Source organism: Delphinus delphis, chromosome 15 (assembly GCF_949987515.2).
Source record: "Delphinus delphis chromosome 15, mDelDel1.2, whole genome shotgun sequence".
NCBI classification, from domain to species: domain Eukaryota; kingdom Metazoa; phylum Chordata; class Mammalia; order Artiodactyla; family Delphinidae; genus Delphinus; species Delphinus delphis.
The window spans coordinates 67,342,632-67,358,301 of NC_082697.1; the positions used below are offsets into that span (position 1 = coordinate 67,342,632).

Genomic DNA, 15,670 nt, shown 5'->3' on the forward strand with positions numbered 1-15,670 from the left:
TATCAAGAGAGTGAAACAACCACCCACGGAATGAGAGAAAATACTTGCTAAATCATATATCTGATAAAGGATTAATATCCAGAATATATAAAGAACTCCTACAACTCAGCATCAACAACAAAAAAATCCAATTCAAAAATGAGGAAAGTATTTGGATAGACATTTCTCCAAAGAAGATATACAAACAGGCAATAAGCCTATTGCTTGAAAAGACAGTCCAAGACATCAGTTAAGTCATTAATGACTAATGATCATTAGTCATTAGAGAAATGCAAATCAAAACCACAATAACCACACACGCTAGGATGGCTATTATTTGAAAACAAAAATGGAAAATAACAAGTGCTGGCAAGGATGTGGGGAAACTGGAACCCTCATGCATTGCTGGTGGAAATGTACAATGGTGCAGCCACTGTGGAAAAGTTTGACAGTTTCTCAAAAAGTTAAACACAGAATTACTACATGACCCAAAAGAATTAAAAACAGGGACACACATAGATACTTGAATGCCTATGTTCATAGTATCATTATTCACAATAGCCAAAAAGCAGAAACAATGCAGTTGTCCATCAACAGATGAATGGATAAACAAAATGTAGTACATACGTATAAAGGAATATTATTCTGCCATCAAAAGAAATGAAATTCTGCAACATACTACAACACAGATGAATATTGAAAACATTATTCTAAATGACACAAACCAGACACAAAAGGATTTTGTGTATTGTACTGTGTAATTCTACTTATATGAGATACCTAGAATAGGCAAATTCATAGAGACAGAAAGTAGAACACTGGTTACCAGGGACTAGACGGGAGTGATTGCTTAATGCATACAGAGTTCCTGGTTGGGACGATGAAAAAGTTCTGGAAATGGACAGTGGTTGATGGTTGCACAACAGTGAAGGTACTTAATGCCACTGAGCTGTACTTAAAAGCAACTAAAAGGGTAAATTTTATGTTACGTGTATTTTACCACAACAAAAAATTGGAAAAAATGACAACAGACAAATGAGCAAAGAATGAATATAAACTGACAATAACAAATTTAAATTATAAAATCCAACTCATTCCAAAAATGGTTTGTGAGCATCCAACATGCACCATTCACTGGGCTGGGTGAAGCTTATGATCAAACTAGCAGCGCTGTAATTTCTGTAATAAGAAGTCAAAAAGATGTCCATAAGCTTCTGATGCTCTGAGAACATGTTTGGAAACTTATCCTAAATAAATAACATGACAAAACAAAAAGCTATACACATGATTCATGTTCATTATAATAAAAAAGAGTATGGGGGAAATTGCCCAATAAAAGAGGACTGGAGGGCTTTCCTGGTGGCGCAGTGGTTGAGAGTCCTCCTGCTGATGCAGCGGACGCGGGTTCGTGCCCCGGTCCGGTAAGATCCCACATGCCGTGGAGCAGCTGGGCCCGTGAGCCATGGCCGCTGAGCCTGTGCGTCTGCAGCCTGTGCTCCGCAATGGGAGAGGCCACAACAGTGAGAGGCCCGCGTACCGTAAAAAAAAAAAAAAAAAAAAAAAGAGGACTGGATGATTAAATTATCACTTAGCAATATGATACCATATGTATCAGTAAACATTAAACAGTATTATGAGTACTATTTAGAAACATGGAAAAATGTTTTGTAAGTTGCATGAAAAAAAATTATAATACAAAATGGCCTGGCCAGGATAATAGCAACTACGTAAAATATGTATGTATGTGGACAAGTACAAAAATGTAAACTGATGGCACTTCAAGGCAATGTGTTCAGTACAGTGAGAGCATAAATGTTATCATCACACTGCCCTGAGTTCAAGTTGAAGCTCTGCCCCTGCAAATGTGTAAAGAACCTAACTAGATCAAATCAAAATAACAGATTTAGTGCTAGTTTATGTTGCTGGTTTGAAAGATATTTTTAAAAACTCAGAAGGGGAGTTTAATAACAAATAAAAATCTCTAGCCGAAACTCTAGCCTATACTACTGAATATTTTCCTCCATGAGTTACCATGGGCCTCAAATACAACATGCCTAAAGTGGAATTCAGCACCTCTGAAAAGTTTTATGCTGCCTCAGTTTCCCAAATGTAACCCGGCTCAAAGAGGCTAAGATATATTCTGTTCTCCCTGAACCCCCCAGTTCTGCCCCTGCCCTCTCTCATCATCACCTCCCCAGCCTCAATGTCCCTGGCCTCTGAGTGATCATTCTTTGAAAAATAATAAAAGAAAAAGACAATGATACCACAAGCCTGTCTGAAATTCCTTGGTGCTGCCCTCACAAGATGCTATTCTCTGACATGGCACCCAAAGAACAAAGCCAGAGATCTAACCTCGCCCAAAGCATCACTCAGTGACCTCCTCCCCAACCCATCCACCACCCTGCCCTTCTGCTCCAACCACACTAGACCTTGATATTTTCTGAATAAGCCAAGTTGTTTGAGGTTCTAAGCCTTTGCACTTGATGGGTTTTCTGCCCTGGAAAGGCCTTTCCCACCTCTCCCCTTATCCACCTAGAGGATTCCGACCAAATCCTTCCAGACTCCAGTCCCCCCCAACCCTCCCTTCCCTCCCTGGGGTCTACACAGCACTTCTATACATACCTCTATCACAGCACTCATCCTACCCTTCTGCAATTGTTTCTTAACCCCTGCCTTCCCTTCTAGACCCTGCATTCCTTAAGGGCATGGACCATCTCAGTCATCCTGGCACAGCTCAGTGCCTCCCAACACAGGAACAGCACAAAAATGTGCTCGATGAATCTGTAGACTTAACGAATCATGACTACAATATATCAACCTGAATTTGATTCTTAATGGGTATATAGCATTTTTTTAAATTTATTTATCTATTTATTTATTTTATTTTTGGCTGCGTAGGGTCTTCGTTGCTGTGAGCGGGCATTCTTTAGTTGCAGCAAGCAGGGGCTACTCTTCGTTGCGGTGTGCGGGCTTCTCGTTGCGGAGCACGGGCTCTAGACGCGCGGGCTCAGTAGTTGTGGCGCACGGGCTTAGTTGCTCCACAGCATGTGGGATCTTCCCAGACCAGGGCTCGAACCCACGTCCCCTGCATTGGCAGGCAGATTCTCAACCACTGCACCACCAGGGAAGCCCCTCTTACTGGGTATAAACTGACGTTTCTGCAGCTCTACACTGTACTCAGGGCTAAGAGCAGGAAGTCAACCTAAATAAGCCAGGTTTCCTGACTCTGCTTTCCTGGTTTTCCGCCTATCTCTCTGCCCCTTTAACAAGTCCAAGAAGTCCCTCCCTCCTCCTATCCTCTTATTTTTAGTTTCCCCCAAGGGCTTGGCCTTGGGCTTCTGACTACACACTCAATGCTCCTGGATTCAATTATCACCTCTATGCAGCTGAATCCAAGTCTACACAGCTAGTTCTAAATTGCACCATATTTCCAACTATTAAGACTCTCCTTAGATATCCTATGACCCCCAACTCCACATGTTCAAATTATCTTCATGATCTTCTCTGCCCTTAGTGCCCTTTTTGGACTGTTCCACCTCTGTCAGATATCCCCTTATTTTCTCCATCACCCAGGTCTGAAACCTCGGTGTTTCCTTTACTCTCTATCTCTTGGAGTCTCTTTAATGATGGCACGATGTCCTCCAAAATGTCTCTTGGATTCACCCTTTCCTCCTCTTTTTCCTCATGTCACACCTGTGACTGCCCTTTCCACGCACTTACTTTCTCCTCCACCTGATTCGTTTTTGCTCACCATCAGAACCATTTTTCTAAAACATCTTTTTGCATCAAATCAGTCTGCACAGCTCAGAAAGCCTCAGTTGAATCACTACTGATTGCAGCCTCAAGGCTAAATTGTTGTGACAGACTTTCAAGGGCACCCATAATCTGTCCCCTCTCATCTCCTCAGCCATCTACATTTATTTGCCCTTCTCTCCAAATCACTGGTTCTCAACCAGGGGCAATCTTGCTCGCCAGGGGACATGTGGCAATGTCTGGAGACAGTTTTGATTATCATGACTGGGGTGGGTGCAGGGGAGTACTACCAGCACCTAGTGGGTAGAGGACAGGGACTGCTCAATATCCTAATACACCAGGACAGCCCCCCACAGCAAAGACTCATCTAGCCAATAATGCCAGGCATGTCAACAGTGCCAAGGCTGAAAAAAACTTCTGCAAATCAATTGCACACAGCAGACAGCCCAGTGGCCTCCCTGACCCTAGACAATGTGCCATGGCTGTGCCTTTGCTCAGAATATTTCCCCAACAATATGGAATGGCATCTCTCTTTCCCTTAACTATCCAAGCCTTATTTATCTTCAAATCCCATTCCAAGCAATATGTCACAGTTTTAAATACCACCTATAGACCAAGGAGTCCCATATCTTTATCTCTAGTCAGTCCCAATCTTCTGAACTCCAGACTTCCTTATCCAGCTGCCAACCAGATATCTCATGAGTGTCCTATTTAATACATCCAAAACTGAACTCCTGACCCCCCCAGAACTGCTGCTCCTCAAGTAAGTGCACAGCACCAGTAATCACTCTCTTGCTCAAAACAAACACCAGGGCGTTATTCTGGCTGCTCCCCTCTGCCTCAGTGCCTTCCCCAGAATCAATCCTTCAGCAAGTCCTGTCGAGACTACCTCCAGATACATATCAAATCTATCCGCTTCTCCATCCCATCCACCACCTTCGCAAAACCTCCGAACTGGCCTCCCTGCTTCCAGTCTATAGTCACTATTCAGACTCAGAATGATCACTTCACATTTCAAGGAAATCATGCCAGAACTCTGCTTAAAACCTGCAACAGCTCCCCACTGCTCTTAGAACCAAATCTAAACCCCTAATCTTGGTCTACAAGGGGGTCCTACAGGACCCGCCTCTGCCTACCTGACCTCCTTTTCCAGCCTCATCTACCCCACACCCCTCCTAGCTCTCTAAGCCATGAAAAAGGCCTGTCAGACTTTCAAATGGACCCCCAGCCCTGTCCCCTGCAGAGCCTTTTGAATACATTTTATCACTCCTGCCTGGCCACACCCATCATTCTCGCTCATACACCTTATCTTTTCCTTCTTAGCTCTAATAATTTTAAATTTCACATTTACCAGTGTGTGTTTAACATCTGCCTCCCCTGTAACAATAAAAGTTCCAAGAAGGAATGGATCACGAGACCTGGCACCATTTTTTTACATTACCATACCTTTTGGTGTACCCCATATACCCAAGGACTAGCACAGCACGTGGCATAGAGTTACGAGCTCCATAAATTCATAAATTTGTAGAAGCTTAACTGCCAACAATGAATGAATGAATCTTCTACTTGCACTTCAGCTCACAATGATTTCACCCTTCTCTGAACTCCCACTGAACTTTCCCAGTCAATACAATTTTTTTTTAATTTCCCTATAAAACTGGTAAGTTCTCTGAGGGCAAGAACTTTGTCCTATAATCGTCATACTTAATCCTCTATTCCCAACCCTCTCCCCTAAACTAGTCCCTTTATACACAATAATTGCTCAGTAAATGTGGTTTAAGTCAGCAAACATGAAAGTCCATAATTGTCCTGTGTATTTTTATTCCCCAACTAGTCCTCTTCAATGCTTTTCTTGCACTTCTCATGAGTCCCCTTTACCACCTGATAAGAAGCTGCACACATCAGGTGGACATGTCTGGAAAGAGAGACATACACGTTTAAGAAGAGTGGAGAATAGGCATACCTAGAGGAACAAAACTGACCTACGTGAAAGAAAATAAGTTTGAAAACTGAAGAATAGGGCAGTCACTTGAAAGAGGAAGCACGTGTCAGCAGCGAGGCCCTAGCATGCAGCATGGATGGGTCAGAGTCTTGTCCTACTCAGGCTTTTGCTGGGCAGTCTGGTGAGGTGCATCCACAGTGTAAATGCACGTTCCCTCTGACTCAGCAACGCCACAGCTAAGACCCACTCCTTAGAAAAGGAGACTTGATATATGTTGAAGGATTGGCTACAATGGTTAAAAATTTTATACAACCAAAACACCCATCAGTGGGCTTCTATACAACTGTTAAAAAGAATGAGGTGGACTTGGATGTATTAACAAAAAACAATGAAAGCTATGGCTACCCGTGATATATTTTCAAGTCCAGTATAGGGGCATAAGGGAAAAAGCAAGTTACAGAACTCTATGGAGAGTATAAGCCCATCAATGTAAAAGATGTATTTATATATGCATTTAAATGGTCTGAAAGGATAATTTTTTAAGGAAGTCTTCCAAAAGTGCCTACGTCTCAGGAGCAATAGCACATATATAAAGCTAGCTGCAGCTGACCTTATTTTCACTACGATTTAGCACCGCAAACTTAGAGGAAAAAAATGCTACATGTTTCAGCACGTCCACCCTCCCTGTTTATGTTTTATGTTGAGACCTGTCGCTTCAGTGGTTGTGCTAATAAGACGACCTCAGAACCAGGGCTCAGTGCGTGCATCGGCATGCGGGGGGTGGTCAGAACTCTGGTCCTGCTCCCTCAGCCTCTAGCCAGCAGGTGAACCTTAGTTTCCGCATCCAGAAAGGCTGAGGACCACTCACATTTCACCCACATCTCCTTCCAAGTCTAAAATGTGATGATTCTCTCACCGCCCTTCTTCAAAGATGTGGAACTTCACTGAAACAGAACTGACAGCATTTGACAGACAAGAGAACAGACCAGGAGGACACATACTTTCTATTTAATACCATCACAAATCTGAATGTGACCGACACTATTTCATTTTTTTTTTCCTATTTTTCAAATTAATTTGAGGGACACCCTAAAATCAGATCACTTCTTGGGAACCATTGTGAAATGTCAACATACTAAACAGCTTCATACAAACGAGGAAAACTTTCATCATAGGTCTGCAGCATAAAATCAGAGCTCCCCAGCATGAGTCCATGACAAAGTAAGGTGTGAAACTGAGCCAGCGGAAGCCCCTGGTTGCTGGCTTGTCTGCCACTACTCATTTACACACATATACTCCCTTTGTAACCCAAGAACTCTCACTAATAAATAAGCACCACCAGGCACCAAAGTTCAAGGAAAAACATGTGGGAGAGAAAATTTGATTCATCAATTACTTTTTGTTTTCCTGCAAATTTGAAAGGAGTCCCCACATTTCTTTTATCAGTAGATCACTCTGTTCTAGTTGTTCTTTGGAAGCACAGTTTGAAAACTGCTGCTATAAAACCCATCTTTGTTACTTGAAAGATGACCTTCCATCTTTCACTTGCTGCAAAAGGGCACTGAGTACTAGAAATCAGAAAGCATCTGTACGAACCTGGAGCACCCAAGCTAGCATCCTGTTAAAGTTAGGACAATAGGCTTATTTCCTCTTACAACAGCATACTGAGCATTCAGGTTTCAAAATGATTTACTTACTGTCATAGTTTTACTAAGACAGTGATCCAAGGATCCTGCCAGTAAAGTCCAACCTTTACTCTAGTGCTGCAGCAAACACAGAGAAGAAAAAGCAACAAGATAACCATTAAAGGCTGGGAAAGTAAGGAAAACTTGCACTAAGGAAGTTCAAAACATTCCTCCAACAGTTTCTTAACCTCAGCACTACTGACATTTGGGGCTGGATTATCCTTTCTGAGGGATACTGTCCTGCATGTTGTATGACACTTAGCCCCAAACCTGGAGTCTCCCCACTAGTTGCCAGTAGCACCCCACCCCAGTTGTGACACCCAAGTATGTGTCTCCAGACATCACCAAATGTCCCCAGAAGTGAGGGGGTAGGGGAGGCAAAAGTGCCCTGGTTGACAACCGCTACTCTATCAGCAGGAGAAAAAGGACTGCACAAAAAAAGAAAAAGATACAAGTGGCAGCTAGAGAAGTTTCTTAAAGCTTATCAAGATTGGACCAGTCAACGTCTTTCATTCTGGAAAACGAAAATCCAACCATAACAACCATCTGGCTCATCCAAAACCAAAACTCCGTTTACCTGGCAAGCTCCTAAAGCTGAAATCAATGTGGTTAGAATCCGAATTGAAAATCTTACAAACAAAATTGTTAGGAACTTGAAGAAGTTTTAGGACGATAAAAGTACATGCAAAGACATACTAAGTGCTTTTTGAGACCTCAAGGCAAATTATCTCAACATGGCAAATTGGTTTTATCTCCTCTGCCAACTGGTAGTGGCTGTCTGGAGCCCAGAATTCAACAGGATTCTGAGGCTGAATGTGAGCTCAAGAAGAGCAGAGAAGAGTATCTGCCTCGAATATCAAATCACCAGCAGGTGAGGGGGGCGAGGTGACTGGTGAGCCCGCATCCTCTTGCTCGGTGCTTCAACTTCCTTTGTGCTTCACAGGCAGGCGCGGTGTCTTCCCCACGTGACAGTGCCTGGCACGTGGTAGGCGAAGCACCTTGGTGGGCTGCCTACAAGGCAATCCCCTTCTTTACTCATCTCTTCTATTAAGGCAGGAAAACCCAAACACCACCTTCCTGCCTCCACGGCAGCCAGGGTGGTCAAGCGACATGAGTATAGTTAATGAGATGTAAGTAGAAGCCTGTTGAGGGGGCTTCTGGAAGAACTTTTATTTCCCTAATGACTTCCTGGCTTGACTGGGTAGAAAACCCTGAGGTGACAAACATTAAGGACAAAAGGCCACTGATAGCTAAGGACAACAGAATGGAAACACAGAAATGGTCTGGGTCCTAGCTGGGCCCATAGAGCCACTGCACCACCTTAGAACCACCTACCTCCAGACTTCTTACAGGTGAGCTAATTCAACATCTTTATTGCTTAAGGCACCATCATTAGGGCTTCTTCTTTCTGGTGCTGAACGCATTCCTAACTGACTGAATAAACCTTCAACAGAGGGAGGTGAATGAATGAATGCAAAGTGAAATCTACTAATGGTTCAGAAGATTACATTTTTTAAAAACAAGGCCTCAGGGTAGGGGTGGTGGTGTGATGAATTGGGAGATTGGGATTGACATATATACACTAATATGTATCAAATGGATAACTAATAAGAACCTGCTCTATAAAAAAATAAATAAAATAAAATTCAGGGAAAAAAAGGCCTCTAAGAACCTGTTCAACTTTGCCAAAGCATGCTTTTCTAGAATTATTGACCCAATTCTGTTACAGCTTTTTAATTGATAAAAAAGTAAACACAATCTCTTAAAAAGCAATGGAAATGTCCACATACAAAAATGCTGTAGAAATTGATTTTCACATTTTGGAAAAGAATGGAAAACCAAACTTAAAACACTAGGCTGTGACCTTGAAAAGTCTGCAACTGCTGTGGCTACCTGCAGGCACGTATAGGCAAAAAGAAAAAGACCGATAGTAGCTGGCTGGCTGCCATTCCCTCCTACTTTCTTATTTTGAGATCTCTGACATGAATCTCTTTTTTTCCAGTCCCTATCCCAGTCAAGTATTTCCATTCAAATTTCCAAGATCAAACAACAACCATTTTTTTCTTTTTGAGAAAAACAGGGTAGAACATAAATAAATATAAATAACATGTAAGTAAAATGTATTAAAAGGAGAGGAGTGGCCCTTGGCAGTGTTGTTCCTCAGCAAAACAGTAGGTCCTCAACCAAGCTGATTCCCTTAGATAGCTGACCAATTTATATTTTAATCAAATCATTTACTCATACTTAAATAAGTGTATTTTAGAAAGAAACTTCATAGCACCAATGGAATGCCAGTACCATTTGCCATAAATAGAAGACAGGGCTTCCCCGGTGGTGCAGTGGTTAAGAATCCACCTACCAATGCAAAGGGTTCGAGCCCTGGTCCGGGAAGATCCTACATGCTGCGGAGCAATTAAGCCCATGAGCCACAACTACTGAGCCTGTGCTCTAGAGCCCGCACCTGCGAGCCACAACTACTGAGCCTGCGTGCCACAACTACTGAAGCCTGTGCAACTAGAGCCTGTGCTCCACAACAAGAGAAGCCCGCGCACCGCAACAAAGAGTAGCCCCTGCTCGCTGCAACTAGAGAAAGCCCGCACACAGCAACGAAGACCCAATGCAGCCAAAAATAAATAAATAAATTTATTTTAGAAAAGACAAATGTAAAGACAAATCCAATGAAGACATAACCTTATTAAATTCTAGCTACTGTTACCTATTCAGATCTCTAAACTTGAAGCTTATTCTCTATTTAAAAAAAAAAAAAAGGGGGGGCTTCCCTGGTGGCACAGTGGTTAAGAATCTGCCCACCAATGCAAGGGGCACGGGTTCCCACATGCCATGGAGCAACTAAGCCCGTGCGCCACAACTACGGAGCCTGCACTCAAGAGCCCGCGAGCCACAACTACTGAGCCTGCGTGCCGCAACTACTGAAGCCTGTGCGCCTAGAGCCCATGCTCCACAACAAGAGAAGCCACTGCAATGGGAAGCCCGCGCACTGCAACAAAGAGTAGCCCCCGCTCGCCGCAACTAGAGAAAGCCCGCGCACAGCAGGGGCAACGCAACACAGCCAAAAAATACATAAATAAAATAAATAAACAAATAAAAAAAAAAAGGTGGGGGAGTGAGCAAGAGGTGTTAAAGACAAGCTAACCACCAAGCTGAGACTTTCTCTTGGGCATGATCAGGAGAGAAAGAGAACAGAAAAGGAATTAACTTTCTTATTGTGTGATTTCATTCTATTTAGTTCTATTTATATCCATTTCCCACCTAAAAGTATCCCTTATACAATCTCAAATCATCTTCCCCTTTTGCTTAGAGTAAGAGCCCGTTTCCTTAGTACTACAGCCTAAATTTATGATCCTACACCACCTGGCCCCAGCCCACCACTCACACTCCTCTCTCAGCTCTCACGCACTCACAAGGACCCAAGGCCACCTCTAGCCCACTGCCTGTTTCTATACGGCCTGTGAGCTACGAATGATTTGGACAGATGAATGCTTGTAATCAATTTGACAACAGGGAACATTAATTTTGAACTCCAATTAAGTTAAACTTTGTACTCTCCCAAAAAAGAGTCCCATGCTTCTCATTAGTAGACCTGTATTACAAAATATTGTACTCAATTATTCTAACATTTTTTTTTTTTTTTTTTTTTTTTTTTGCGGTACGCGGGCCTCTCACTGCTGTGGCCTTTCCCATTGCGGAGCACAGGCTCCAGACGCGCAGGCCCAGCGGCCATGGCTCACAGGCCCAGCCGCTCCGCGGCATGTGGGATCTTCCCGGACCGGGGCACGAACGCGCGCCCCCTGCATCGGCAGGCGGACTCTCAACCACTGCGCCACCAGGGAAGCCCCTATTATAACATTTTTATTTTAGGCAATAATGTGTAGAAATGTGTCTTTTCTTGTTATATACGTATCTACTTAATATCCTCGAGTTTGCATCTTGAACAGCAGAGCCTAAAACATTTGCTATGCAGCCCTTTACAGAAAGAGTTTGCCCATCCCGGAACTACATTGCGGGTCAAGTACACCAGGCTCTTTCCCGTCTCAAGGTGTCCACACTTGCCTTACACCTGGGAACCGCTTTCCCCTGAGCTCCTCAAGGCTGGCCCTCCCTGCGGTTACTCAAGTCTCAGAACATCACCTCCTCCGAGAAGTCACCCTAACCCATGTAACGTACCCTACCAGCACAACAGTCACATCACCGGGTTTTACTTCCTTCAAACCACTGTCTGGTACCACCTCTTTAACTTGTTAAAGTTTTTAATACTAAAAATAATAATGGCAGCAAATACTCATAGCACTGCACACAATGGAAGCATTTTACATACCAGGTTGAACGCCATAAAAATGCCAATCTGTAAGCCAGAACGGTCAACAGTGGGTAACTTCATAGGGTTCAACCCAACATATCAACTTGTTAGCAGCTCACAACCACCTATGAGGTAGGTACCAGATGAGGAAATTGTGGCACAGAGAGGTAGAGTAACCTGCCCGCTAGTCACACCGCTAGTAAGTGGCAGAACAAGGATTTGAACCCAAGCTCAACACTCCCACCCCCAAGAATGTAAGTTCCAGGATGGCAGACGGTCTTGCCCATTGTCCCATCCCTCCCCTGTGCCCATCAAAGGGCCCGCCACGTAGCAAGCCCTTACAAATGCCCGATGCATGAATGAGTGAATGACTGTTCCTCGCAATCAGCGCCATCTGCCCGGACTCGAGGCCCGCTCCTCTTTCCTTAGGCAACCAGAGCATCAGTCCTCTGGCCGCGACGGAAGCGGAGAAGGAAGCTCTGGGCAGGCGGGTGCCCCAGGGGCTCACCTTGAAGTCGCGGCTGTGCTGCGGGGTGTACTCCAGGGTCCAGAGGGCCCGCACCAGGTGCGCCAGCTGCTCGGTGACCTCACCCTGGCCCTGCGCGCCGCGCCCCGCGGGCTGCTCGGGGTCAGGCGAGGGCTCGGGCCGCCCCGCCCGGTACTGGCCGAGCGCCAGGTACTCGGCGAAGAGCTCGGTGTTGCTGAGGCACTGAAGCGTGGCGTTCATGAAGCACGTGTTGCCGTGGTTCCGGAGCCCCGCCACCCCGGGCACCGGCTCCGCGGCGCAGGCGGGCGGCGCGGGCGAGGCGGGCGGCGGCGGGCACGGCGGCGGCGTGGGCGCGGCCGTGGGCCCGGGCGGGAAGCAGCTGCGGAAGCCGCCGCGGTCCGGGGCGGCGCCCTCGGAGCTAAGGTGCGAGAGCGTGGACAGCGTCTTGAGGACGCGGCTCATGAAGCTACCCACCGAGCGCGCCGACGAGGGCGAGGAGGGCGCGGCCGGCCCGGGGCCCCCAGCGCCGCCGCCGCCGCCCGCGCGGCCGCTCCGGAACAGCCGCTTGCTGAAGGAGCGCTTCTCCTTCCCGCCCGCTGCCGCCGCCGGCGGCCCGGGCCCGGGCGCCGTTACCTTGGACATGGCGGTGGCCGCTGACGCTCATCACCGCGTCCGCCCGCCCGGCCCGCGTCCCCGCCACGGCCGCCGCCGCATCCCGCCGCGCCGCGCCTCACCGGGACGGGGGGCTCGATGCCCCGCACACCTCAGAGCGCCGCGGAGCTAGCAAGCGAGACGCGGCCGGCGGGGCGGGCAGGAGCGCGCGAGATCCGCCCAGCTGGGCCGCTCACGTGACCCGCCTCCCAGCTCCCCCGCCCCGCGCTGAAGCCGCCGCGGCCGCCATGTTGACTCCGGGAACGGAGCTGCCTCCCCAGCCAGACGCGATGACTGGCGGCTCCGGGCGCGGTACTGCTCCGTGAAGCCCGAGGGAGGCCATGTCTAGTGTGGTCAAGGTCCAGGCGCCGCGGGGTATCGCTGGGCTAGCGCTGGGCTAGCGCTGGGTAGTGGATGCCCCGGCGTAGGACTCCGTCTTGACCTATCTGATGGTGGAGGCCTTGGGAAAGTGCAGGAATCAGGACGCCCCCTTACCATACTCTGGAAGAGGTGATGGACATGGCCCTGACCGATCCTGGGCAAGCCAGCCCCGCCAGGCTCCCGAGGGACCCCGATGGTCTGCTTGCCCACTCGAACGCCATCGCAGAGCCTGGCACGTTTCGGCCAGGCTTGTCTTCCAGGCGGCACTTTGGGGTCGCGGTGAAACTATATTATCAGAATACCTTCCTTTTCAGACCCCCCCTGAGCTCTACCATCATTCATTCATTCATTCAACAGTTACTGTTAGTGCCAAGCACGGTCCTAGACGCTGGGAGTAAGACGAAGTGTGAAACTAACAGGGTTTCTGTGTGCTCTCTTGTTAGTGGATGCTGGTAATAGCCGCCGTTACAAGCATTGCGTTAAGCATGCAATCTCTCCTTCAATCTTCCATTCAATTCCTTTGAGATTGGTAGACTCTTACCCATTTCAAACCCTAGTATGTTTCAAAGCCCCTCGACTTGCCTTCTAAACAAAAGGTCACAGACCCACAAATATCAGGTGGTCCTATCAGCGAATGAAGAATTCTGGTGTTTCAATCATACTATTATTACTTTAAGTGACTTAGTGTTGCGGAGAATATAAGGAATGGCAGGGACTCTGGCAAATTGCAAATCAACATCCTTCTAAAGGGGGTGGCTGCCACTCAGCTCCAGCCAATTGTTCCCATGCAGAAATGAGGGCTCAGATCATCTGATTCTTTAAGAGAAGGTGGCAGCATGTTCTGGGCTTTTCTGCTTGAGGACTCTCCCTAATGCCAGGGAACTCAGTAGGTGGAGTGGAATTAATAAGCCCCCTCCCCTAAGCAGGGGCAACCTTCAACCAGTGGGAAGTATCAGCAGGTGGAAAAACATCCCAGCCTCCTATCCTTTGGATGGACAACTGTGGGGTGCATCCAACAGAGTTCTTCACAGATTCTCCAGCAAGATTGAGCCCCAGTTGCCCTCCATAGTAACCAGTTCAATAATGCTCCCTTTTCTAGATTTCTTTACTTCCCTGTCTCAGTCTTCCTACTCCCTCAGTCCTGCTTCCAGGATCACCTCCCAAACAGACTATCTGCACCCAGGTCTTTGTCTCAGGCTCTGATCTAAGGGGAACCCAAACTGAGACATTGAGTCACTTTAATTAGAACTGGGGAATTCAAACCCAGGACAGATCTGGGATTGGTTGAGATGGGGTTTTCTTTTAGCTGCTGCAAACAATCCTTGGCCTTCTCCACCAATGCACCTTGTCCACGTGACTGTCCTGACAGCTGCTTTCCAGAACATCATTCCTTCCTTTACATGCATGCCTGGAAGACAGTGGGTATTAACAAGAGTTCTTTTTTTTAAATTTTAAAACGGAGAGTGGTCAAAGACCAGTGGAAATTTACCACCCTGCTCTCGTCTTTATACTGGAGCCTTAGGCAAAATATGACCACATTGCCTGGGCCCTCCTTTCCATTTTCCTCGCTTGTCCGAGCCAGCTACTCAGCATCCCGTGGCTATCATGTGCTTTGAAGAAATTAGGGCACCTTAGCACCTCCTTAGCACCACCACACAGCAGGGGCAAGCTATGGTTCACCACGCCCCTTTGAACATTGCCCCCTCCCCTAGCCCAGTACCACCTGGTTGTCACTCCCACCTTTTCCCACCAGCATGTAGCTGAAATCCAAAATGTAGTTGCTATAGTTCAGCAGTAATTGGAGGCTGGTTTCCTTGGTCACCAAAGTCCAGTAAAATACGGTTCCCTCTGATGTTACTCACATGGGAGTATCCTCCAATCACTGCTTCTAGTCCAGCATTATGGAATGTCTTGTTCTTCCCCCACACTCTCAGGCAATTTGATCCAGACCCATGGGCCTTTGCTCAAGATATATTCTCTAGGCCAGACACCTTTCCCTGGGCACTCCCCATCCTTAGAGTCTTATCTTAAGTGTCACCTGCTCCAGGAGGTGTCCCTTCTGCAGGCTCTCTTGGCACCTCTCAGTCATGACACTAATTTTACCATATTGGAAGTCAGCTTACAATCTGTCACTTGCCCTAAGGTATAGACTTCAACCCAACAGACGCTCCTCTTACCCATTACTGGATAATTAGTAAGGTAGCCATTGTATAGCATATTGATTATTTGGCAGCAGTATAAACAACATCTGAAATCCTTAATAAGACATATGAACCCTCTTCCAAATCGGGCCCCTTTTACCATTCCACTCCAGGCTTATTGGTCCCCAAAGGGCTCCAAAGCCATCCTCTCCCAGCTTGACCAGAACAGGCTTGGAAAAGGATTCCTAGTTGGAGCGCTCAGATGGTCTTTCTTTAAGACCCACCCCAAACAACATTCTATAGTAAATCTTCTGCTCTCTATACCCACCCCTT

At 46.6% G+C, this 15,670-nt stretch overlaps 1 protein-coding gene across 2 annotated transcripts in view; it reads right to left on the bottom strand.

Annotated features, from left to right (window-relative positions):
- The window catches only part of USP31 (ubiquitin specific peptidase 31), a 114,038-nt gene extending 101,130 nt beyond the window's left edge, over positions 1–12,908 (bottom strand). For both annotated transcript variants that reach the window (XM_060031892.1, XM_060031891.1), the window contains exon 1: positions 12,186–12,908. In XM_060031892.1, coding sequence (XP_059887875.1) covers positions 12,186–12,806 — 621 coding nt within the window. In that variant the 5' untranslated portion in view covers positions 12,807–12,908. The remainder of the gene's footprint in view (positions 1–12,185) is intronic.
- Between the last annotated feature and the right edge of the window lie 2,762 nt (positions 12,909–15,670).